The sequence below is a fragment of the Ranitomeya imitator genome, chromosome 8, assembly GCF_032444005.1.
Source record: "Ranitomeya imitator isolate aRanImi1 chromosome 8, aRanImi1.pri, whole genome shotgun sequence".
NCBI classification, from domain to species: Eukaryota; Metazoa; Chordata; class Amphibia; order Anura; family Dendrobatidae; genus Ranitomeya; species Ranitomeya imitator.
This window is the reverse complement of record NC_091289.1, coordinates 203,638,812-203,665,203: the sequence shown is the minus strand read 5'-3', so window position 1 is coordinate 203,665,203 and position 26,392 is coordinate 203,638,812. Positions and strand designations below refer to the sequence as shown.

The 26,392-nt window shown below is 54.6% G+C and overlaps 3 protein-coding genes across 3 annotated transcripts in view; 2 read left to right on the top strand and 1 right to left on the bottom strand.

The window, feature by feature from the left end:
• LURAP1 (leucine rich adaptor protein 1) overlaps window positions 1-20,620 on the bottom strand; it is a 40,493-nt gene extending 19,873 nt beyond the window's left edge. The window contains exon 1 of the mRNA XM_069735877.1: window positions 20,424-20,620. Within this exon, the coding sequence (XP_069591978.1) occupies window positions 20,424-20,576 (153 nt within the window). The 5' untranslated portion in view covers window positions 20,577-20,620. The remainder of the gene's footprint in view (window positions 1-20,423) is intronic.
• A 231-nt stretch (window positions 20,621-20,851) lies between these two features.
• Window positions 20,852-22,366, top strand: LOC138648158 (ribosome-binding protein 1-like). The gene has a single exon (XM_069737662.1). It carries the CDS (start codon window positions 20,852-20,854, stop codon window positions 22,364-22,366), a length of 1,515 nt encoding a protein of 504 aa, XP_069593763.1.
• A 349-nt stretch (window positions 22,367-22,715) lies between these two features.
• LOC138648157 (ribosome-binding protein 1-like) lies at window positions 22,716-25,469 on the top strand. Its single transcript, XM_069737661.1, has one exon. The coding sequence runs from the start codon at window positions 22,716-22,718 to the stop codon at window positions 25,467-25,469; it is 2,754 nt and encodes a 917-aa protein (XP_069593762.1).
• The last annotated feature ends 923 nt before the right edge of the window (window positions 25,470-26,392 follow it).

Genomic DNA, 26,392 nt, shown 5'->3' with positions numbered 1-26,392 from the left:
ACACGCATAGTCCTGGAGACCATCCAGAAGCCGGTCAGCCAGCCTCTGGAAGGTCGCCGGGTCAGTCTTCATCCCGAATGGCATAACTCGAAACTGGAATAAGCCAAACGGGGTGACAAATGCCGACTTGGGAATAGCGTCAGGACTAAGGGGAATCTGCCAGTAGCCTTTGCATAGATCGATGGTGGTCAAATACTTTGCCCCTGCCGGCCGGTCTAACAAGTCATCCACACGCGGCATGGGATACGCATCCGTCACTGTTTTCTCATTGAGCTTACGATAGTCTACACAAAACCGTGTAGTCCCATCCTTCTTAGGCACTAACACTACGGGGGATGCCCAGGGACTGACTCTTCAATGACCCCTAAACGCAACATCTCTTGTATCTCTTGTCGCATCCCTTCTCGTACAGACTCAGGGACGCGGAAGGGGTTTTGTCGCAGGGGGGTCTGATCCTGGGTCTCAACCTTGTGTTGTGCCAGGCGAGTGTACCCTGGTCTCCCCGAAAACATCCTCTGTCGCTGCCTCAACAACTCCTCCGCCTGCTGTCTCTCCCGGGGACCTAAGTCTTCACCCCAGTGTACCTGGTCCCATGTTTTAGACTGAGTCCATTCCCCTAAGACATCTGGCAAGGGAAGTCCAGCTAAATCCTCTGCTTCAGGTGCACAGATGGCCACTACCTCTTCAGGTCGCTCCCGATAGGGCTTCAGCATATTCACGTGGAACATGCGGATAACCCTGGGGTCGTCACAATCGGCGACATTATAGGTGGTGTCTGCTATTTTCCCCACTACCTGGTAGGGCCCCTGCCAAGCAGCTTGGAACTTGTTCTGCCTAGTGGGCTCTAACACCAGGACCTTCTGCCCTATTTCCAAGGTCCGCTCTCTGGCCCTCCGATCGTACCATACGCGCTGGCGCCGCTGGGCCACCTGCATGTTCTCACGTACAGCCTGAATCAGCTCCTGTAGGCGGTCCCGGAATTCCAGCACATAGGGTACAATAGGAACCCCTTCTATGAGGCCCTCTCCTTCCCAATGTTCTAGCAGTAAGTCCCCCTACCCGTCTCCCGTATACCAGTTCGAACGGGGAGAACCCCGTGGATTCTTGGGGCACCTCCCGATAGGCAAACAGGATGTGAGGCAAGAATTTCTCCAAGTCCCTGTAGGTCCTGGTAAAGTCCCAATTAGTTGTTTTAACGTCCCGTTAAAGCGTTCACACAACCCATTGGTTTGCGGGTGGTACGGGGCGCTTCTAATGGACTTTACGCCGCACAGCTTCCACAGTTGGTTGGTCACGTGTTACAGAACCCTCAGCACAAAGAATATGTATAATAGGTTCCATGTGAAATGTAGCAGTCCACAGGCTGCATCCCTGGGCAGAGGGGACAAGATATTCTCCTCCTGACCTCCCCCCACCTTTGTAATTCCCACAGTAAATACCAGCAGGCTCCGGCCCTCTGCGGCTATTGTAATGTATGTCTGGCCTACTTTTTCTATTGGCCTGCCCTGTGTATCTGTGTTATATATTCTGTGTACTGTGAATAAAGGTTGTTCTTTTAGACTGGAAATACGTGGAGTAGCAGTCAGCTTTTATATGCTCTCACGTAATCAAGGAATTCCAGCCAGCGTCCTTCATTCAGAATCCAGCAAAAGCAGAGTGGATCCCCTGAAACACGGGGGGTGCTGAAAGAGGTACTACAGCACAGTAGACCCCGTTACACTGGTGGCAGACAGCGGGATGTGATACCCCTTCTACAGGAGGAAAGGAATGAATGGAAGACAACTACCAGAAGTTAAAGAGAACTACATTAAAAGATCTGGTGGAAGCCCGAGGGTTAATCACCAGCAACAAAACAAAAGCGGATTTGATAGCAGCCATCATGGACCATGACAGTGCAGCGCCCCCAATGTGAACGTGCAGGAGACTGAATTCCAGAGGGAGGTAAAGAACAGACTGGCGTTCTATGGCCCAAACCCTGCAGTAGACATCATACGAGAGGTGATGGCTGATGTGCGTACTGATCTGAAGGAAGAGATGGCCGAGCGGACCAGGATAGAGCTAACCAAGATGGAGATGGCAGAGCGGACCAAAGTGGAGCTGGCCAAGATGGAGATGGCAGAGCGGAGAGAGGAGAGTCAGCGAGCAAGAGGAGCTCTGGCCTCCGCCCAGGTACCTTCAACAGTAAGCCACAAAAAGATCCAGTATAATGCCTTCCGACAGCTGGGGGAGGCAGAGGAAGACATTGATGGCTTTCTGCAGGACTTTGAGCGGCAGTGTGCCCTTCATCAAGTGAAGCCGGAGGAACGGGTTCAGATTATGGCCAGCAAGCTGACAGGCCGGGCAGCGGACGCCTATCGCACGGTACCTGATGAGGACTGTATGGACTATGAGCGGATCAAAGAAGTGATCTTGGCCCGGTATGCGCTGACACCAGAGGCATACCGCCAAAAGTTCCGCGGACTTATAAAACGAGTAACCGATACCCACGCTGAATGGGCCTGTAAATTACGGCGGTCACTGCTACAGTGGGTACAAGGGAGCCAAGCAACCACTAAGGAGGACGTCCTCCAGCTCTTCTTGTTAGAACGATTCTTTAATGGACTAACCCCCGAGACACAGGAATGGCTTCGGGACAGGCGGCCAATGACTCTTGAGGAAGCCGCTCGTCTGGCCGATGAACATCATGACGCCAGGAGGCCTCAGTTGTCAGGATCAAAGATGGTCACTAGGGGTCCACCCATGGACCTGGAGGGCTCCAAACCACCAAAGATTGTAGGGGGATCAGCTAGAAACCCGGCCTACCACAGTTCCCCTGGGGCGCGATGCCACATCTGCCGTCAGCTGGGCCACCTGCAAAGACAATGTCCCAACCGGACTCAGCATACCCAGTGGCCAAAGGCGGGAACAGCTACCTTCCGCCGGGCCGCTGTACACTGCTACCAAGGCGAAGCTGACCCGGCATTGGGGGCTACAACTAACCAATGGGTGGAAGACATGGAGCAAGTGCTGCATGAAGTAGACCCCGTGCAGGCAGCCCGGGCAGATAATCGACAACAGCATCGACAGGTCGTGTGGGTTAATGGGAAACGCATGCAGGGACTAAGAGATTCCGGAGCAACTTTGACCCTTGTGAAGCCTCATCTCGTCCGGGACCAAGAGAAGACGGACTGGACAGTGGCAGTCCGTGTAGAAGGGGGAGCCATACATCGACTGCCCACTGCCAGGATTCACCTGAACTGGGGAGTTGGGGATGGCCTTGTTGAGGTCGGCTTGATGGAGGATTTGCCTGAAGACGTTTTGCTGGGAAATGACTTGGGGCCCATGTTGTCTGCCTTCTCGGTTGCCCCTCTGGCTGAGACATATCCTGTGACCACCCGGAGACAAGCTCGAGCTGCGGAGGCGGAATCACTCTCAGAGGAGGCCCAGGTAAGACATCCCAGCCCTACACGTATTCCCATAGCCAGACACATTTCTTGGGCCACCCCAGATGAATTTAAGAGGGAGTTACTTGAGGATCCTTCATTGGAGGGATATCGTGGGAAGGCACAGGAGGGGAGAGGGGTACTGGAAAGGGAACAGTTTATATGGAAGCAGGGACTCCTCTACCGGATCACAGAGCAGCACCACACAGGGAGGAGCCCCACTATAAAACGACAGCTGGTAGTTCCCAAGAAGTATAGGCAGGAGTTACTGCGAATCTCTCATGACATACCCTTGGCCGGACACTTCGGCGTCAGTTGCACCAGGCATCGTCTGACACAAAACTTCCTTTGGCCGGGGGTAACCTATGATGTTCGTCAGTACTGCCAGACCTGTGACAGTTGCCAGCGCATTGGCAAGAGGGGAGATCGATGCAAGGCCAAATTACGCCCCCTCCCCATTGTGGAGGAACCATTTAGCCGAGTAGCGGTCGATCTGATAGGGCCGTTAGCCAAACCCAGTCCGTCAGGGAAAAGGTATATATTGACAGTGGTAGATTATGCCACACGGTATCCAGAGGCAGTTGCGTTACCTAACATACTGGCAGAGACGGTGGCGGCCGCCCTGCTCCAGGTTTTCTCACGGGTTGGATTTCCCCGGGAGATTATCTCGGACCAGGGTACCCAGTTTACAGCAGAGGTGACCAACCAACTGTGGAAGCTGTGCGGCGTACAGTCCATTAGAAGCGCCCCGTACTGTTATGAACTGGTGGTTTAGAGCCACAATGGACCTGGTGGTTAAGAGCACTGAAAATGACCTGATAGTTACTAATAACATAGGACGAGCTCTGAGATGTGGGAACTCTGCTGACCGCAATCCCTAATCCTATCACACCACACTAGAGGTAGCCGTGGAGCGCTCCTGACCAGACCTAGGCGCCTCGGGCACAGCCTGAGAAACTAGCTAGCCCTGAAGATAGAAAAATAAGCCTACCTTGCCTCAGAGAAATTCCCCAAAGGAAAAGGCAGCCCCCCACATATAATGACTGTGAGTAAAGATGAAAATACAAACACAGAGATGAAATAGATTTTAGCAAAGTGAGGCCCGACTTACTGAATAGACCGAGGATAGGAAAGATAGCTTTGCGGTCAACACAAAAACCTACAAACCACGCAGAGGGCGCAAAAAGACCCTCCGCACCGACTAACGGTACGGAGGTGCTCCCTCTGCGTCCCAGAGCTTCCAGCAAGCAAGACAAACCAATATAGCAAGCTGGACAGAAAAAATAGCAAACAAAAGTAACACAAGCAGAACTTAGCTTATGCAGGGCAGGCAGGCCACAAGAACGATCCAGGAGAGAGCAACACCAATACTGGAACATTGACTGGAGGCCAGGAACAAAGAACTAGGTGGAGTTAAATAGAGCAGCACCTAACGACTTAACCTCGTCACCTGAGGAAGGAAACTCAGAAGCCGCAGCCCCACTCACATCCACCAAAGGAAGCTCATGGACAGAACCAGCCGAAGTACCACTCATGACCACAGGAGGGAGCCTGACCACAGAATTCACAACACCGTACCACCCGCAAACCAATGGGTTGTGTGAACGCTTTAACGGGACGTTAAAACAACTCATTGGGACTTTTACCAGGACCTACAGGGACTGGGAGAAATTCTTGCCTCACCTCCTGTTTGCCTATCAAGAGGTGCCCCAAGAATCCATGGGGTTCTCCCCATTCGAACTGGTATACAAAAGACGGGTAAGGGGACCCCTAGACTTAGTGCTAGAACACTGGGAAGGGGAGGGCATCATAGAAGGGGTTCCTATTGTACCCTATGTGCTGGAATTCCGGGACCGCCTACAGGAGCTGACCCAGGCTGTACGTGGGAACATGCAGGTGGCCCAGCAGCGCCAGCGCGTATGGTACGATCGGAGGGCCAGAGAGCGCACCTTGGAAATAGGGCAGAAGGTCCTGGTGTTAGAGCCCACTAGGCAGAACAAGTTCCAAGCTGCATGGCAGGGGCCCTACTAGGTAGTGGGGAAAATAGCCGACACCACCTATAATGTCGCCGATTGTGACGACCCCAGGGTTATCCGCATGTTCCACGTGAATATGCTGAAGCCCTATCGGGAGCGCCCTGAAGAGGTAGTGGCCATCTGTGCACCTGAAGCAGAGGATTTAGCCGGACTTCCCTTGCCGGATGTCTTAGGGGAAAGGACTCAGTCTAAAACATTGGACCAGGTACACTTGGGTGAAGACCTAGGCCCCCGGGAGAGACAGCAGGCGGAGGAGGAGTTGTTGAGGCAGCGACAGAGGATGTTTTCGGGGAAACCCAGGTACACTCAGCTGGCACAACACAAGGTTGACACCCAGGATCAGACCCCCCTGCGACAACCCCCCTTCCGCGTCCCTGAGTCTGTACGAGAAGGGATGCGACAAGAGATACAAGAGATGTTGCATTTAGGGGTCATTGAAGAGTCAGATAGTCCCTGGGTATCCCCCGTAGTGTTAGTGCCCAAGAAGGATGAGACTACATGGTTTTGTGTAGACTATCGTAAGCTCAATGAGAAAACAGTGACGGATGCGTATCCCATGCCGCGTGTGGATGACTTGTTAGACCGGCTGGTAGGGGCAAAGTATTTGACCACCATCGATCTATGCAAAGGCTACTGGCAGATTCCCCTTAGTCCTGATGCTATTCCCAAGTCGGCATTTGTCACCCCGTTTGGCTTATTCCAGTTTCGAGTTATGCCATTCGGGATGAAGACTGACCCGGCGACCGTCCAGAGGCTGGCTGACCGGCTTCTGGATGGTCTCCAGGACTATGCGTGTGCCTACCTGGATGACATCGCCATCTACAGCGCGACATGGGAAGAGCATCTAAATCACCTAGAGACAGTATTCGACAGGATCCACAAGGCCGGAATCACCCTGAACCCAAACAAGTGTCACGTGGGCAAAGCAGAGGTTCAGTATTTAGGGCATTGGGTGGGAAGTGGGAAACAGAGACCAGAACCAGCCAAGATTGAGGCCATAGCCAAATGGCCCACCCCACGCACTAAAACCCAGGTCATGGCGTTTCTAGGGACAGCGGGGTATTACAGGAAATTTGTTCCCAATTACAGCAGCGTGGCCAAGCCCCTCACTGATCTGACCCGTAAAAACCAACCCCGCCGGTAACCTGGACCCCAGAGTGTGAGGAAGCCTTCGCCAGCTAAAGGACGCCCTCACCAATACCCCTGTATTGGCCGCACCCGATCCAACTAAACGTTTCCTTGTTCACACAGACGCTTCTATGTTTGGATTGGGGGCAGTACTAAGCCAAGTCGGGCGGGACGGCCAAGAACACCCGGTAGCTTACCTGAGTCGGAAACTACTGCCCCGCGAAGTAAGCTATGCGGCCATCGAGAAGGAGTGCCTGGCAATAGTATGGGCACTCAAAAAGTTACAACCATATTTGTATGGACAACAGTTTTCCCTCCTAATGGACCATAATCCCCTAATCTGGCTTAATCGGGTCTCCGGAGACAACGCCAGATTACTGCAGTGGAGTTTAGCCCTACAACCTCTGGACTTCACCATCCACTACAGACCCGGCAAACAAAACGGTAATGCCGATGGACTAAGTCGACAAACGGAACTTGTACCAACCCCATAAACTTTGGTCATCCCCAAACCGATCCGTTAAGGATCAGACTGTGTATGCCAATTGTGTCGCTGAAAAGGGGAGCCCTGTTACAGAACCCCAGCACCAAGAATATGTTATGCAGTATATGTATGTATGATAGGTTCCTGTTATGATCCGGTGACCTTGGAGCAGCATGAAAACTTTCACTGGAGTAGGTGGTAACTGTACTGACCGCAAATTCTGATCTTAACACCGCAACTAGAAGTAGCCGTGGGGTGTACCTAACAAACCCTAGACACCTCGTCACAGCCGGAGGACTAAATACCCCTATAGATGGAAATAGGAATTCTACCTTGCCTCAGAGCAGAACCCCAAAGGATAGGCAGCCCCCCACAAATATTGGCTGTGAGTAGGAGAGGGAACACAAACACAGGCAGAAAACAGGATTTAGCACAAGAGGCCACTCTAGCTAAAATAGGAAAGGATAGGACAGAGTACTGTGTGATCAGTATTAAAACCCTTCCAAAAATATCCACAGCAGATTCTACAAAAATTCCTCCATCTAACTAAAGACGTGGAACGTATATCTGCAACTCCAGAGAATCCTACACTCAGAGCAGGAATACAATCAAAAAACAAGCACACAGCAAGTGTGCCATAGAAAAAGAAACAGACACTTATCTTTGCTGAATTGGCAGCTAAGCAGAAAAAGTCAGACAGAGGTCCAACACCTTCCAAGAAACATTGACAACTGGCAAGGACTAATGAGTCCTGCAAACCTAAATTCCCCAGTCAGAATTGCAATCAGCAGATACACCTGTCCAGGACTGCAGCCCAGGGACAACTGAATTACCACCTACAACCACCGGAGGGAGCCCAAAAGCAGAATTAACAACAGTATCCCCCCCCCCCCTTTGAGGAGGGGTCACCGAACCCTCACCAGAGCCCCCAGGCCGATCAGGATGAGCGAGATGAAAGGCACGAACCAAATCAGCAGCATGGACAGCAGAGGCAAAAACCCAAGAATTATCCTCCTGGCCATAACCCTTCCATTTGACAAGGTACTGAAGCTTCCGCCTCGAAAAACGGGAATCCAAAATCTTCTCAACAACATATTCCAACTCCCCATCAACCAACACAGGGGCCGAAGGATCAACAGAGGGAACAACGGGCTCCACATATTTCCGCAATAAAGATCTATGGAAGACATTATGGATCGCAAAAGAGGCTGGAAGCGCCAGTCGAAAAGACACCGGATTAATAATGTCAGAAATCCTATAAGGACCAATAAACTGAGGCTTAAACTTAGGAGAAGAAACCTTCATAGGAACATGACGGGAAGACAACCAGACCAGCTCCCCAACCCGAAGCCGGGAACCAACACACCGACGATGGTTAGCAAAACGTTGAGCCTCCTCCTGAGACAACACCAAATTGTCCACCACATGAGCCCAAATCTGCTGCAACCTGTCAACCACAGAATCCACACCAGGACAGTCAGAAGGCTCAACCTGCCCAAAAGAAAAACGAGGATGAAAACCAAAATTACAAAAGAAAGGCGAAACCAAAGTAGCCGAACTAGCCCAATTATTAAGGGCAAACTCGGCCAATGGCAAGAAAGCCACCCAATCATCCTGATCAGCAGACACAAAGCATCTCAAATAAGTCTCCAAAGTCTGATTAGTTCGCTCGGTCTGACCATTTGTCTGAGGATGAAACGCAGAAGAAAAAGACAAATCAATGCCCAGCCTAGCACAAAAGGCCCGCCAAAACCTAGAAACAAACTGGGAAACTCTGTCGGACACAATATTCTCCGGAATACCATGCAAACGGACCACATGCTGAAAAAACAACGGAACCAAATCCGAAGAGGAAAGCAATTTAGGCAAAGGCACCAAATAAACCATCTTAGAGAACTGGTCACAAACAACCCAGATAACAGACATCTTCTGGGAGACCGGAAGATCAGAAATAAAATCCACAGAAATATGCGTTCAGGGCCTCTCAGGGACCGGCAATGGCAAAAGCAACCCACTAGCACGGGAACAACAAGGCTTGGCCCGCGCACAAGTCCCACAGGACTGCACAAAAGAGCGCACATCACGCGACAAAGAAGGCCACCAAAAGGACCTACCAACCAAGTCTCTGGTACCAAAAATGCCAGGATGACCAGCCAACACGGAACAGTGAACCTCAGAAATTACTCTACTAGTCCATCTGTCAGGAACAAACAGTTTCCCCACAGGACAGCAGTCAGGTTTGTCAGCCTGAAATTCCTGAAGAACCCATCGTAAATCAGGGGAAATGGCAGAAAGGACCACCCCCTCTTTAAGAATACCGACCGATTCCAAGACCTCAGGAGAATCAGGCAAAAAAACTCCTAGAGAGGGCATCAGCCTTAATATTCTTAGAACCCGGAAGATACGAGACCACGAAATCAAAACGGAAAAAAAACAAGGACCATCGAGACTGTCTAGGATTCAGCCGTTTGGCAGACTCGAGGTAAATCAAATTCTTATGATCGGTCAAGACCACAATACGATGCTTAGCTCCCTCAAGCCAATGTCGCCACTCCTCAAACGCCCACTTCATAGCCAACAACTCCCGATTGCCGACATCATAATTGCGTTCAGCAGGCAAAAACGTACGGGAAAAGAAGGCACACGGTTTCATCAAGGAACCAACAGGATCCCTCTGAGACAAAGCGGCCCCTGCCCCAATCTCAGAAGCGTCACCCTCAACCTGAAATGGAAGAGAAACATCCGGTTGGCGCAACACCGGAGCAGAAGTAAATCGACGTTTAAGCTCCTGAAAGGCAGACACAGCTGCAGAGGACCAATTCGCCACATCAGCGCCTTTCTTCGTCAAATCGGTCAAGGGTTTAACCGCGCTGGAAAAATTAGCAATGAAACGGCGATAAAATTTGCAAAACCCAAAAATTTCTGAAGGCTCTTCACGGATGTGGGCTGAATCCAATCATGAATGGCCTGAACCTTAACCGGATCCATCTCTATAGACGAGAGAGAAAAAATGAAGCCCAAAAAATAAACCTTCTGCACCCCAAAGAGACAGGGCATTGTCACGAAGGATCTGAAATACCATCCTGACCTGTTCCACATGAGACTCCCAATCATCGGAAAAAATCAAAATATCGTCCAAATATACAATCAAGAACTTATCAATATAAGTCCGGAAGATATCATGCATGAAGGACTGAAAAACAGATGGAGCATTAGTGAGCCCAAATGGCATCACAAGGTATTCAAAATGGCCTTCGGGCGTGTTAAACGCAGTTTTCCATTCATCACCCTGCTTAATACGAACAAGATTATATGCCCCCCGAAGGTCAATCTTCGTAAACCAACTAGCTCCCTTAATCCTAGCAAACAAATCGGTAAGCAAAGGTAAAGGGTATTGAAACTTGGCCGTGATCTTATTCAAGAGGCGATAATCTATACAGGGTCTCAAGGAGCCATCTTTTTTAGCAACAAAAAAGAACCCCGCTCCCAACGGTGAAGAAGATGGCCGAATATGCCCTTTCTCCAAAGAATCCTTAATATAGCTCCGCATGGCGGTATATTCAGGTACAGATAGGTTGAAAAGTCGACCCTTAGGAAACTTACAGCCTGGAATCAAGTCAATAGCACAATCGCAGTCCCTGTGCGGTGGAAGGAAACTGGACTTGGGCTCATCGAATACATCCTGAAAATCAGACAAAAACTCTGGAATTTCAGAAGAGGAAGAAGAGGAGATTGACATCAAAGAAACATCATAATGAACCCCCTGACAACCCCAACTAGTCACAGACATGGACTTCCAGTCCAACACAGGATTATGTACCTGCAACCACGGAAAACCCAGCACGATAGCATCATGCAAATTATGCAACACCAGAAATCGACAATCTTCCTGATGGGCTGGCGCCATGCGCATGGTCACCTGTGTCCAAAATTGGGGCTTATTTTTAGCCAAGGGTGTAGCATCAATGCCCCTGAAAGGAATAGGGTTCTGCAAAGACTGCAAGGGAAAACCACAACGCCTGGAAAACTCAAAGTCCATTAAGTTCAAGGCGGCGCCTGAATCCACAAACGCCATGACAGAAAATGATGACAATGAGCAGATCAAGGACACAGATAACAAAAATTTAGGTTGTACAGTGCTGATGGTAATTGAACTGGCGATCCTCTTTGTCCGCTTAGGACAGACTGAAATGACATGAGAAGCGTCGCCGCAATAATAACACAACCGATTCTGACATCTGAATCCTTGTCGTTCCGTTCTAGACAGAATCCTATCACACTGCATTGGCTCAGGAATCTGCTCTGAGGACAACGCCACAGTGCGCACAGTTCTGCGCTCCCGTAAGCGCCAGTCAATCTGAATGGCCAGAAACATAGAATCATTCAGACCAGAAGGCGTGGGGAACCCCACCATGACATCTTTAACGAATTCAGAAAGACCCTTTCTGAAAATTGCCGCCAAAGCATCATTATTCCATTTAGTCAACACCGACCATTTTCTGAATTTATGACAATACAATTCTGCCGCCTCTTGACCCTGAGACAGGGCCAACAAGGTCTTCTCAGCTTGATCCACAGAATTAGGTTCATCATATAATAATCCCAAAGCCTGAAAAAAGGAGTCTACATTAAGCAAAGCCGGATTCCCAGATTTCAGGGAAAACGCCCAATCCTGCGGATCGCCACGCAGCAGGGAGATGACGATTTTAACCCGCTGAATGGAATCACCGGAGGATCGAGGTCTCAAAGCAAAAAACAGTTTACAGTTGTTTTTAAAACTCAAAAATTTGGACCTGTCACCAAAAAACAAATCAGGAGTAGGAATCTTCGGTTCTAAAACAGGAGTCTGAACAATATAATCAGAAATACCCTGCACCCTAGCAGCAAGCTGGTCTACACGAGAAGCTAATTCCTGAACATCCATGCTAGCACAAAGCTCCTCAGCCACCCAGAGATCAAGAGGGAAGAGAAGAGAAAGCAGACTGAAGAAAAAAATGGCTCAACACCTTTCTTCCCTTCTTCTGAGATGCATTTAACTCATTATGGGCCAGTTGTACTGTTATGATCCGGTGACCTTGAAGCAGCATGAAAACTTTCACTGGAGTAGGTGGTAACTCTACTGACCGCAAATCCTGATCTTAACACCGCAACTAGAAGTAGCCGTGGGGTGTACCTAACAAAACCTAGACACCTTGTCACAGCCGGAGGACTAAATACCCCTATAGATGGAAATAGGAATACTATCTTGCCTCAGAGCAGAACCCCAAAGGATAGACAGTCCCCCACAAATATTGGCGGTGAGTCGGAGAGGAAAAATCCATCCTACACTCTGCTGCCCGACTAATCTACCTGTCTCCCCGCTATTCTCCAGCCTCTCCCCTATGTCAAGTTCTTCACTGGCTTCCTATCGCCCAGAGACTCCAGTTCAAAACCCTCACAATGACATACAAAGCCATCCACAACCTGTCTCCTCCATACATCTGTGACATGGTTTCCCGGTACCTACCTACACGCAACCTCCGATCCTCTCATGATCTCCTTCTCTACTCTCCTCTCCTCTCTTCTTCCCACAACCGCATCCAAGACTTCTCCCGTGCTTGCCCCATACTCTGGAACTCTCTACCACAACACATCAGACTTTCGCCTACCATTGAAACCTTCAAAAAGAACCTGAAGACCCTCCTCTTCCGACAAGCCTACAGCCTGCAGTGATCCTGAAGTTACTGAACCGCCGCGCAACCTGCCCTACCCTCTCCTAGTGGTTCATCACCCATCCCCTGCAGACTGTGAGCCCTCGCGGGCAGGGTCCTCCCTCCTTATGTACCCGTGTGCCTTGTTATCTGCTCATGTTTAATGTATTTGTCTATATTTGCCTCGTATTCACATGTAAAGCGCCATGGAATAAATGGCGCTATAAAAATGTATAATAATAATACACAGGCAGAAAACAGAATTTAGCACAAGAGGCCACTCTAGCTAAAATAGGAAAGTATAGGACAGAGTTCTGTGCGGTCAGTATTAAAACCCTTCAAAAATATCCACAGCAGAATATACAAAAACTTCCTCCATCTAACTAAAGACGTGGAACGTATATCTGTAACTCCAGAGAATCCTACACTCAGAGCAGGAATACAATAAAAAAAACAAGCACACAGCAAGTGTGCCACAGAAAAAGAAACAGACACTTATCTTTGCTGAATTGGCAGCAAGCAGGAGAAGCCAGACAGAGGTCCAACACCTTCCAAGAAACATTGACAACTGGAAAGGACTAATGAGTCCTGCAAACCTAAATACCCCAGTCAGAATTGCAATTAGCAGATACACCTGACCAGGACTGCAGCCCAGGGACAACTGCATTACCACCTACAACCACCGGAGGGAGCCCAAAAGCAGAACTCACAACAGGTTCCATGTGAAATGAATCAGTCCACAGGCTGCATCCCTGGGCAGAGGGGACAAGATATTCTCCTGCTGTCCTCCCCCCACCTTTGTAATTCCCACAGTAAATATCGGCAGGCTCCGGCCCCCGGCGGCTATTGTAATGTATGTCTGGCCTGTTTTCCTATTGGCCTGCCCTGTGTATCTGTGTTATATATTCTGTGTCCTGTGAGTAAAGTGTTGTCAGACTGGAAATACGTGGGGTAGCACTCAGCTTTTATATGCTCTCATGTAACCAAGGAATTCCAGCCAGCGTCCTTCATTCAGAATCCAGCAAAAGCAGAGTGGACCTCCTGAAACACGAGGGTGCTGAAAGAGGTACTACAGCACAGTAGACCCCGTTACAGGGGGCTCCTCTTATAATACACTGGAGGGGGGCTCCTCCTATAATGGGGGGGCTCATAATACACTGGAGGGAGGCTCCTCCTATAATGGGGGGGCTCCTCTTATAATACACTGGAGGGGGGGCTCCTATAATGGGGGGGCTCCTCTTATAATACACTGGAGGGGGCTCCTCTTATAATGGGGGGCTCCTCTTATAATACACTGGAGGGGGGCTCCTCTTATAATGGGGGGCTCCTCTTATAATGGGGGGCTCCTCTTATAATACACTGGAGGGGGGGCTCCTCTCATAATACACTGGAGGGGGGGCTCCTCTCATAATACACTGGAGGGGGGCTCTTATAATACACTGGAGGGGGGGCGCCTCTTATAATACACTGGAGGGGGGCTCCTCTTATAATACACTGGAGGGGGGCTCCTCTTATAATACACTGGAGGGGGGCTCCTCTTATAATACACTGGAAGGGGGCTCCTCTTATAATGGGGGGGCTCCTCTTATAATACACTGGAGGGGGGGCTCCTCTCATAATACACTGGAGGGGGGGCGCCTCTTATAATACACTGGAGGGGGGGCTCCTCTTATAATACACTGGAGGGGGGCTCCTCTTATAATACACTGGAAGGGGGCTCCTCTTATAATGGGGGGGCTCCTCTTATAATGGGGGGGCTCCTCTCATAATACACTGGAGGGGGGCTCCTCTTATAATACACTGGAGGGGGGGCTCCTCTTATAATACACTGGAGGGGGGCTCCTCTTATAATACACTGGAGGGGGGCTCCTCTTATAATGGGGGGCTCCTCTTATAATGGGGGGCTCCTCTTATAATACACTGGAGGGGGGCTCCTCTCATAATACACTGGAGGGGGGCTCCTCTTATAATACACTGGAGGGGGGCTCCTCTTATAATGGGGGGCTCCTCTTATAATACACTGGAGGGGGGCTCCTCTTATAATACACTGGAGGGGGGGCTCCTCTCATAATACACTGGAGGGGGGCTCCTCTTATAATACACTGGAGGGGGGCTCCTCTCATAATACACTGGAGGGGGGCTCCTCTTATAATACACTGGAGGGGGGCTCCTCTTATAATGGGGGGGCTCCTCTTATAATACACTGGAGGGGGGCTCCTCTTATAATACACTGGAGGGGGGCTCCTCTTATAATACACTGGAGGGGGGCTCCTCTCATAATACACTGGAGGGGGCTCCTCTTATAATGGGGGGGCTCCTCTCATAATACACTGGAGGGGGGCTCCTCTTATAATACACTGGAGGGGGGGCTCCTCTTATAATACACTGGAGGGGGGCTCCTCTTATAATGGGGGGCTCCTCTTATAATACACTGGAGGGGGGCTCCTCTCATAATACACTGGAGGGGGGCTCCTCTTATAATACACTGGAGGGGGGCTCCTCTTATAATGGGGGGCTCCTCTTATAATACACTGGAGGGGGGCTCCTCTTATAATACACTGGAGGGGGGGCTCCTCTCATAATACACTGGAGGGGGGCTCCTCTTATAATACACTGGAGGGGGGCTCCTCTCATAATACACTGGAGGGGGGCTCCTCTCATAATACACTGGAGGGGGGCTCCTCTCATAATACACTGGAGGGGGGCTCCTCTCATAATACACTGGAGGGGGGCTCCTCTTATAATACACTGGAGGGGGGCTCCTCTCATAATACACTGGAGGGGGGCTCCTCTTATAATACACTGGAGGGGGGCTCCTCTTATAATGGGGGGGCTCCTCTTATAATACACTGGAGGGGGGCTCCTCTTATAATACACTGGAGGGGGCTCCTCTTATAATACACTGGAGGGGGGCTCCTCTTATAATACACTGGAGGGGGGCTCCTCTTATAATACACTGGAGGGGGCTCCTCTCATAATACACTGGAGGGGGGCTCCTCTTATAATACACTGGAGGGGGGCTCCTCTTATAATACACTGGAGGGGGGCTCCTCTTATAATACACTGGAGGGGGGGCTCCTCTTATAATACACTGGAGGGGGGCTCCTCTTATAATACACTGGAGGGGGGCTCCTCTCATAATACACTGGAGGGGGTTCCTCTTATAATACACTGGAGGGGGGGCTCCTCTTATAATACACTGGAGGGGGGCTCCTCTTATAATACACTGGAGGGGGGCTCCTCTTATAATACACTGGAAGGGGGCTCCTCTTATAATGGGGGGCTCCTCTTATAATGGGGGGGCTCCTCTTATAATACACTGGAGGGGGGGCTCCTCTCATAATACACTGGAAGGGGGCTCCTCTTATAATACACTGGAGGGGGGGTGCATCTTATAATACACTGGAAGGGGGTCTCTTATAATGGGGGGCTCCTCTTATAATACACTGGAGGGGGGCTCCTCTTATAATGGGGGGGCTCCTCTCATAATACACTGGAGGGGGGCTCCTCTTATAATGGGGGGCTCCTCTTATAATGGGGGGGCTCCTCTTATAATACACTGGAGGGGGGGCTCCTCTCATAATACACTGGAGGGGGGCTCCTCTTATAATACACTGGAGGGGGGCTCCTCTTATAATACACTGGAGGGGGGCTCCTCTTATAATGGGGGGGCTCCTCTCATAATACACTGGAGGGGGGCTCCTCTTATAATGGGGGGCTCCTCTTATAATGGGGGGGCTCCTCTTATAATACACTGGAGGGGGGGCTCCTCTCATAATACACTGGAGGGGGGCTCCTCTTATAATACACTGGAGGGGGGCTCCTCTTATAATACACTGGAGGGGGGGCTCCTCTTATAATACACTGGAGGGGGGCTCCTCTTATTATGGGGGGCTCCTCTTATTATGGGGGGCTCCTCTTATTATGGGGGGCTCCTCTTATTATGGGGGGGCTCCTCTTATTATGGGGGGGCTCCTCTTATTATGGGGGGCTCCTCTTTTACACTGGAGGGGGGCTCCTCTTATAATGGGGGGCACCTCTTATTATGGGGGGCTCCTCTTATTATGGGTGGCTCCTCTTATGATGGGGGGGCTCCTCTTATTATGGGGGGCTCCTCTTATTATGGGGGGCTCCTCTTATTATGGGGGGCTCCTCTTATTATGGAGGGGCTCCTCTTATTATGGGGGGCTCCTCTTATTATGGGGGGCTCCTCTTATTATGGGGGGGCTCCTCTTATGATGGGGGGCTCCTCTTATGATGGGGGGGCTCCTCTTATGATGGGGGGGCTCCTCTTATGATGGGGGGCTCCTCTTATAATGGGGGGGGCTCCTCTTATGATGGGGGGGCTCCTCTTATGATAGGGGGGCTCCTCTTATGATGGGGGGCTCCTCTTATGATGGGGGGCTCTTATAATGGGGGGCTCCTCTTATGATGGGTGCTCCTCTTATGATGGGGGGGCTCCTCTTATGATGGGGGGGCTCCTCTTATGATGGGGGCTCCTCTTATGATGGGGGGCTCCTCTTATGATGGGGGGCTCCTCTTATGATGGGGGCTCCTCTTATAATGGGGGGGGCTCCTCTTATGATGGGGGGCTCCTCTTATGATGGGGGGCTCTTATAATGGGGGGGCTCCTCTTATGATGGGGGGCTCCTCTTATGATGGGGGGCTCCTCTTATGATGGGGGGGCTCCTCTTATGATGGGGGCTCCTCTTATGATGGGGGGCTCCTCTTATGATGGGGGTTCCTCTTATGATGGGGGGGCTCCTCTTATGATAGGGGGGCTCCTCTTATGATGGGGGGGCTCCTCTTATAATGGGGGGCTCCTCTTATAATGGGGGGCTCCTCTTATTATGGGGGGCTCCTCTTATTATGGGGGGCTCCTCTTATAATGGGGGGCTCCTCTTATAATGGGGGGGCTTCTCTTATGATGGGGGGCTCCTCTTATGATGGGGGGCTCCTCTTATGATGGGGGGCTCCTCTTATAATGGGGGGGCTCCTCTTATAATGGGGGGGGCTCCTCTTATAATGGGGGGGCTCCTCTTATAATGGGAGGCTCCTCTTATAATGGGGGGGGCTCCTCTTATGATGGGGGGGCTCCTCTTATAATGGGAGGCTCCTCTTATAATGGGGGGGCTCCTCTTATGATGGGGGGGCTCCTCTTATAATGGGGGGGGCTCCTCTTATGATGGGGGGGGCTCCTCTTATGATGGGGGGGCTCCTCTTATAATGGGGGGGCTCCTCTTATGATGGGGGGCTCCTCTTATAATGGGGGGGCTCCTCTTATAATGGGGGGGCTCCTCTTATAATGGGGGGCTCCTCTTATAATGGGGGGGGGGCTTCTCTTATGATGGGGGGGGCTCCTCTTATAATGGGGGGGCTCCTCTTATGATGGGGGGCTCCTCTTATAATGGGGGGGCTCCTCTTATAATGGGGGGGGCTCCTCTTATAATGGGGGGGCTCCTCTTATAATGGGGGGGGCTCCTCTTATAATGGGAGGCTCCTCTTATAATGGGGGGGCTCCTCTTATGATGGGGGGCTCCTCTTATGATGGGGGGGGCTCCTCTTATGATGGGGGGCTCCTCTTATGATGGGGGGGGCTCCTCTTATGATGGGGGGGGCTCCTCTTATGATGGGGGGGCTCCTCTTATAATGGTGGGGGCTCCTCTTATGATGTGGGGCTCCTCTTATAATGGGGGGCTCCTCTTATGATGGGGGGGGCTCCTCTTATGATGGGGGGCTCCTCTTATAATGGGGGGGCTCCTCTTATGATGGGGGGGCTCCTCTTATGATGGGGGGCTCCTCTTATGATGGGGGGCTCCTCTTATAATGGGGGGGGCTCCTCTTATGATGGGGGGGCTCCTCTTATAATGGGGGGGGATCCTCTTATGATGGGGGGGCTCCTCTTATAATGGGGGGGGCTCCTCTTATAATGGGGGGGGCTCCTCTTATAATGGGGGGGCTCCTCTTATAATGGGGGGGGCTCCTCTTATAATGGGAGGCTCCTCTTATGATGGGGGGGCTCCTCTTATAATGGGGGGGCTCCTCTTATAATGGGGGGGCTCCTCTTATAATGGGGGGGCTCCTCTTATAATGGGGGGCTCCTCTTATGATGGGGGGGGCTCCTCTTATGATGGGGGGCTCCTCTTATGATGGGGGGGCTCCTCTTATGATGGGGGGGGCTCCTCTTATGATGGGGGGGCTCCTCTTATAATGGTGGGCGCTCCTCTTATGATGTGGGGCTCCTCTTATAATGGGGGGCTCCTCTTATGATGGGGGGGGCTCCTCTTATGATGGGGGGCTCCTCTTATGATGGGGGGCTCCTCTTATGATGGGGGGCTCCTCTTATGATGGGGGGGGCTCCTCTTATGATGGGGGGGGCTCCTCTTATGATGGGGGGCTCCTCTTATAATGGGGGGGGCTCCTCTTATGATGGGGGGGCTCCTCTTATGATGGGGGGCTCCTCTTATGATGGGGGGCTCCTCTTATAATGGGGGGGGGCTCCTCTTATGATGGGGGGGGCTCCTCTTATGATGGGGGGCTCCTCTTATAATGGGGGGGGCTCCTCTTATGATGGGGGGGGCTCCTCTTATGATGAGGGGCTCCTCTTATAATGGGGGGGGCTCCTCTTATGATGGGGGGGCTCCTCTTATGATGGGGGGGCTCCTCTTATGATGGGGGGCTCCTCTTATGATGGGGGGCTCCTCTTATAATGGGGGGGGGCTCCTCTTATGATGGGGGGGGCTCCTCTTATGATGGGGGGCTCCTCTTATAATGGGGGGGCTCCTCTTATGATGGGGGGGGCTCCTCTTATGATGGGGGGCTCCTCTTATAATGGGGGGGGCTCCTCTTATAATGGGGGGGGCTCCTCTTATGATGGGGGGGGCTCCTCTTATGATGGGGGGCTCCTCTTATGATGGGGGGCTCCTCTTATGATGGGGGCTCCTCTTATGATGGGGGGCTCCTCTTATAATGGGGGGGGCTCCTCTTATGATGGGGGGCTCCTCTTATGATGGGGGGGGCTCCTCTTATGATGGGGGGCTCCTCTTATGATGGGGGGCTCCTCTTATGATGGGGGGCTCCTCTTATAATGGGGGGGCTCCTCTTATGATGGGGGGCTCCTCTTATGATGGGGGGGCTCCTCTTATGATGGGGGGGGCTCCTCTTATGATGGGGGGCTCCTCTTATAATGGGGGGGCTCCTCTTATGATGGGGGGCTCCTCTTATGATGGGGGGCTCCTCTTATGATGGGGGGCTCCTCTTATGATGGGGGGGCTCCTCTTATGATGGGGGGCTCCTCTTATAATGGGGGGGCTCCTCTTATGATGGGGGGCTCCTCTTATAATGGGGGGGCTCCTCTTATAATGGGGGGGGCTCCTCTTATGATGGGGGGCTCCTCTTATGATGGGGGGCTCCTCTTATAATGGGGGGGGCTCCTCTTATGATGGGGGGCTCCTCTTATGATGGGGGGCTCCTCTTATGATGGGGGGGCTCCTCTTATGATGGGGGGCTCCTCTTATAATGGGGGGGCTCCTCTTATGATGGGGGGCTCCTCTTATAATGGGGGGGCTCCTCTTATAATGGGGGGGGCTCCTCTTATGATGGGGGGCTCCTCTTATGATGGGGGGCTCCTCTTATGATGGGGGCTCCGTGTTCCCGTCCTCACCAGCTCCAGCCGCAGCGCCTCCATCTTGTCCTCCAGGCTCCCGCTGCCGCAGCCCCTCATCCTCGGCTCCTCCGTCATCCAGCGCAGCAGGCTCTCGGGGGTCTTCCTGCCCACCTTGCTCTCCACGTCCCGCAGGTCCGGAGCGGCCTCCATGATCCGCACACAGCTCGGCTCCACCTGCTCCTCGGCCGCCAGCGCCGTAATGACTGAATGCAGCCGGCAGAGGGCGCGCGCGAGCAATGCAGCCGCGTAATGTGCGCAGCCGCAGTGAGACCAAACCAGTGAGCGGAGGGGAGAGCAGAGGTCACAGGTCATATTTCGGGAGCGCTGCGCTTTATTCCTGATTTCTGCGCCTGGGCTGACACCAGAGAGCAATAGCTTCTGTGTGTGTGTGTAGGGCGGTGCAGGCCTTGGCTCATTGACGGGAAATGTTGTCAGTCCGGGGCCAATGTGCTGCAGGTCAGTTCTCTAAGACCGGGGGTGAGGGGAGGAGGCCGGAGAGGATGGAAGGAGGCCGGAAGGGAGAGGAGGAGGCCGGAGAGGGAGGAAGGAGGCCGGAGAGGAAGGAAGGAGACCGGAGAGGAGGAGGCCGGAGAGGAAGGAGGCCGGAGGGGAGAGGAGGAGGCTGGAGAGGAGAGGAGGAGGCCGGAGAGGAAGGAAGGAGGCCGGAAGGGAGAGGAGGAGGCCGGAGAGGAAGAAAGGAGGCCGGAGATGAAGGAAGGAGGCCGGAGAGGAAGGAAGGAGGCCGGAGGGGAAGGAAGGAGGCCGGAGGGGAAGGAAGGAGGCCGAAAGGGAGAGGAGGAGGCCGAAGAGGAAGAAAGGAGGCCGGAGAGGAAGGAAGGAGGCCGGAGGGGAAGGAAGGAGGCCGGAAGGGAGAGGAGGAGGCCGGAGAGGAAGAAAGGAGGCCGGAGAGGAAGGAAGGAGGCCGGAGAGGAAGGAAGGAGGCCGGAGGGGAAGGAAGGAGGCCGAAAGGGAGAGGAGGAGGCCGAAGAGGAAGAAAGGAGGCCGGAGAGGAAGGAAGGAGGCCGGAGAGGAAGGAAGGAGGCCGGAAGGGAGAGGAGGAGGCCGGAGAGGAAGAAAGGAGGCCGGAGAGGAAGGAAGGAGGCCGGAGAGGAAGGAAGGAGGCCGGAGGGGAAGGAAGGAGGCCGAAAGGGAGAGGAGGAGGCCGAAGAGGAAGAAAGGAGGCCGGAGAGGAAGGAAGGAGGCCGGAGAGGAAGGAAGGAGGCCGGAGGGGAAGGAAGGAGGCCGGAAGGGAGAGGAGGAGGCCGGAGAGGAAGAAAGGAGGCCGGAGAGGAAGGAAGGAGGCCGGAGAGGAAGGAAGGAGGCCGGAGGGGAAGGAAGGAGGCCGGAGGGGAAGGAAGGAGGCCGGAGAGGAAGGAAGGAGGCCGAAAGGGAGAGGAGGAGGCCGAAGAGGAAGGAAGGAGGGGAGAGGAGGAGGCCGGAGAGGAAGAAAGGAGGCTGGAGGGGAGAGGAGGAGGCCGGAGAGGAAGGAAGGAGGCCGGAGGGGAGAGGAGGCCGGAGAGGATGGAAGGAGGCTGGAGGGGAGAAAAGGAGGCCGGAGGGGAGAGGAGGAGGCCGGAGAGGAAGGAAGGAGGCTGGAGGGGAGAGGAGGATGGAAGGAGGCTGGAGGGGAGAGGAGGAGGCCGGAGAGGAAGGAAGGAGGCTGGAGGGGAGAGGAGGCCGGAGAGGAAGGAAGGAGGCTGGAGGGGAGAGGAGGCCGGAGAGGATGGAAGGAGGCTGGAGGGGAGAGGAGGCCGGAGAGGAAGGAAGGCTGGAGGGGAGAGGATGGAAGGAGGCTGGAGGGGAGAGGAGGAGGCCGGAGAGGAAGGAGGCTGGAGGGGAGAGGAGGCCGGAGAGGAAGGAGAGGATGGAAGGAGGCTGGAGGGGAGAGGAGGAGGCCGGAGAGGAAGGAAGGAGGCCGGAGAGGAAGGAAGGAGGCCTGAGGGGAGAGGAGGAGGCCGAAGAGGAAGGAAGGAGGCCGGAGAGGAAGGAAGGAGGCCGGAGGGGAGAGGAGGCCAGAGAGGAAGGAAGGAGGAGGCCGGAGGGGAGGAGGAGGAGGAGGCTGGAGAGGAAGGAAGGAGGCCGGAGGGGAAGGAAGGAGGCTCGAGGGGAGAGGAGGAGGCCGGAGAGGAAGGAAGGAGGCCGGAGGGGAGAGGAGGAGGCCGGAGAGGGGGGAGAGGAGGCCGGAGAGGAAGGAAGGAGGCCGGAGGGGAGAAGAGGAGGCCGTAGAGAAAGGAAGGAGGCTGGAGGGGAGAGGAGGAGGCCGGAGAGGAAGGAAGGAGGCCGGAGAGGATGGAAGGAGGCCAGAGGGGAGAGGAGGAGGCCGGAGAGGAAGGAAGGAGGCTGGAGGGGAGAGGAAGGAAGGAGGCCGGAGAGGATGGAAGGAGGCTGGAGGGGAGAGGAGGAGGCCGGAGAGGAAGGAAGGAGGCCGGAGAGGATGGAAGGAGGCCAGAGGGGAGAGGAGGAGGCCGGAGAGGAAGGAAGGAGGCTGGAGGGGAGAGGAAGGAAGGAGGCCGGAGAGGATGGAAGGAGGCTGGAGGGGAGAGGAGGAGGCAGGAGAGGAAGGAAGGAGGCTGGAGGGGAGAGCAGGCCGGAGAAGAAGGAAGAAGGCTGGAGGGGAGAGGAGGCCGGAGAGGAAGGAAGAAGGCTGAAGGTGAGAGGAGGCCGGAGAGGAAGGAAGGAGGCCGGAGGGGAGAGGAGGCCGGAGAGGAAGGAAGAAGGCCGGAGGGGAGAGGAGGCCGGAGAGGAAGGAAGGAGGCTGGAGGGGAGAGGAGGAGGCCGGAGAGGAAGGAAGGAGGCCGGAGGGGAAGGAAGGAGGCTGGAGGGGAGAGGAGGCCGAAGAGGAAGGAAGGAGGCTTGAGGGGAAGGAAGGAGGCTGGAGGGGAGAGGAGGCCGGAGAGGAAGGAAGGATGCCGGAGGGGAGAGGAGGAGGCCGGAGAGGAAGGAAGGAGGCCGGAGAGGATGGAAGGAGGCCAGAGGGGAGAGGAGGAGGCCGGAGAGGAAGGAAGGAGGCTAGAGGGGAGAGGAAGGAAGGAGGCCGGAGAGGATGGAAGGAGGCTGGAGGGGAGAGGAGGAGGAAGGACGGAGGCTGGAGGGGAGAGCAGGCCGGAGAGGAAGGAAGAAGGCTGGAGGGGAGAGGAGGCCGGAGAGAAAGGAAGAAGGCTGGAGGTGAGAGGAGGCCGGAGAGGAAGGAAGGAGGCCGGAGGGGAGAGGAGGCCGGAGAGGAAGGAAGAAGGCCGGAGGGGAGAGGAGGCCGGAGAGGAAGGAAGGAGGCTGGAGGGGAGAGGATGGAAGGAGGCCAGAGGGGAGAGGAGGCCGGAGGGGAGAGGAGGCCGGAGAGGAAGGAAGGAGGCTGGATGGGAGAGGAGGCCGGAGAGGAAGGATGGAGGCTGGAGGGAAGAGGAGGCCGGAGGGGAGAGGAGGCCGGAGAGGAAGGAGGCTGGAGGGGAGAGGAGGAGGCCGGAGAGGAAGGAAGGATGCCGGAGGGGAGAGGAGGAGGCCGGAGAGGAAGGAAGGAGGCCGGAGAGGATGGAAGGAGGCCAGAGGGGAGAGGAGGAGGCCGGAGAGGAAGGAAGGAGGCTGGAGGGGAGAGGAAGGAAGGAGGCCGGAGAGGATGGAAGGAGGCTGGAGGGGAGAGGAGGAGGCAGGAGAGGAAGGAAGGAGGCTGGAGGGGAGAGCAGGCCGGAGAGGAAGGAAGAAGGCTGGAGGAGAGAGGAGGCCGGAGAGGAAGGAAGAAGGCTGGAGGGGAGAGGAGGCCGGAGAGGAAGGAAGGAGGCTGGAGGTGAGAGGAGGCCGGAGAGGAAGGAAGGAGGCTGGAGGGGAGAGGAGGAGGCCGGAGAGGAAGGAAGGAGGCCGGAGAGGAAGGAGGCTGGAGGGGAGAGGAGGCCGGAGAGGAAGGAAGGAGGCTGGAGGGGAGAGGAGGCCGGAGAGGAAGGAAGGAGGCTGGAGGGGAGAGAATGCCGGAGAGGAAGGAAGGAGGCTGGAGGGGAGAGGAAGGAAGGAGACTGGAGGGGAGAGGAGGCCGGAGAGGATGGAAGGAGGCTGGAGGGGAGAGGAGGAGGCCAGAGAGGATGGAAGGATGTCGGAGGGGAGAGGAGAAGGCCGGAGAGGAAGGAAGGAGGGGAGGAGGCCGGAGAGGATGGAAGGAGGCCGGAGAGGAAGGAAGGAGGCCGGAGGGGAGGAGGCCGGAGAGGATGGAAGGAGGCCGGAGAGGATGGAAGGAGGCCGGAGGGGAGAGGAGGAGGCCGGAGAGGAAGGAAGGAGGCTGGAGAGGATGGAAAGAGGCCGGAGTGGAGGAGGCCGGAGAGGATGGAAGGAGGCCGGAGAGGATGGGAGGAGGCCGGAGAGGAAGGAAGGAGGCCGGAGAGGATGGAAGGAGGCCGGAGGGGAGGAGGCCGGAGAGGATGGAAGGAGGCCGGAGGGGAGGAGGCCGGAGAGGATGGAAGGAGGCCGGAGAGATTGGAAGGAGGCTGGAGGGGAGAGGAGGAGGTGAGGAGGCTGGAGATATTGGAAGGAGGCTGGAGGGGAGGAGGCCGGAGAGGATGGATGGAGGCCGGAGAGATTGGAAGGAGGCTGGAGGGGGGAGGAGGAGGCCGGAAAGATTGGAAGGAGGCTGGAGGGGAGAGGAGGAGGCTGGAGAGACTGGCTGGAGGGGAGAGGAGGAGGAGGGGATGGAAGGAGGCTGGAGGGGAGAAGAGGAGGCCGGAGAGGATGGAAGGAGGCTGGAGGGGAGAGGAGGAGGCCGGAGAAGATGGAAGGAGGCTGGAGGGGAGAGGAGGAGGCCGGAGAGATTGGAAGGAGCCTGGAGGGGAGAGGAGGAGGCCAGAGAGATTGGAAGGAGGCTGGAGGGGAGAGGAGGAGGCCGGAGAGGATGGAAGGAGGCCGGAGGGGATGGAAGGAGGCTTGAGGGGAGGAGGCCAGAGAGAATGGAAGGAGGCTGGAGGGGAGAGGAGGAGGCCGGAGAGATTGGAAGGAGGCTGGAGGGGAGAGGAGGCCGGAGAGGATGGAATGAGGCTGGATGGGAGAGGAGGAGGCCGGAGAGGATAGAAGGAGGCTGGAGGGGTGAGGAGGAGGCCAGAGAGATTAGGAGGAGGCCGGAGAGGATGGAAGGAGGCTGGAGGGGAGAGGAGGAGGCCGGAGAGGATGGAAGGAGGCTGGCGGTGAGGAAAGGAGACCGGAGAGATTGGAAGGAGGCTGGAGGGGAGAGGAGGAGACTGGAGAGGAGGCCGGAGAGGATGGAAGGAGGCCAGAGAGGATGGAAGGAGGCCGGAGAGATTGGAAGTAGGCTGGAGGGGATGGAAGGAGGAGAGGAGGCCAGAGAGGATGGAAGGCCGGAGGGGAGGAGGATGGAAGGAGGCCGGCGGTGAGGGAAGGAGGCCGGTGCGGATGGAAGGAGGCTGAAGGGAAGAGGCCAGCGTGGATGGAAGGAGGCTGGAGAGGATGCGACCTGTGCAGATGGGAGGAGACTGGTGCGGATTGGAGGAGGCCGGTGCAGATGGAAGGAGGCCAGAGGGGAGGAAGCTGGTGCTGATGGAACGAAGCTGGTGCAGAGGGGAGGAGGCTGTTGGGGAGGAGGCCGGTGCAGATAGAAGGAGGCCGGAAGGTAGGAGGCCTGGTGTCAGGAATCCCACCGCCCTACCACCAATAGTTCACGGGGAGGATCCCTTTATCATCCCCACCACTCCAATTTGTCATGAACCGGGGTTGTTTGGTTGCCCCTGGTTCTTTCTGAAGAGGATTTATTTATATCCCAGTTCCGGTTTGGAACTTGCAGCTCTTTGGCGCCCCCCTTATCCTCAGGCCAGACAGGGTACTGCACCTAGGATATTTAGTCACCAGAAAGGCTGCCTGCTATGTCCTGGCTAATGGGCATGCTGCAGTGAGGGCGATATAACTACTCCCACTCAGGGGGGAACAATAATTATCAATGCCGCCGGTCGCTACAAAGCCTCCCAAACGCACAGGACAAA

Coding starts and splice junctions, on each gene's coding strand:
- LOC138648158 (XM_069737662.1), top strand. CDS start 20,852: ATGTTGTCAGTCCGGGGCCAATGTGCTGCAGGTCAGTTCTCTAAGACC.
- LOC138648157 (XM_069737661.1), top strand. CDS start 22,716: ATGGAAGGAGGCCAGAGGGGAGAGGAGGAGGCCGGAGAGGAAGGAAGG.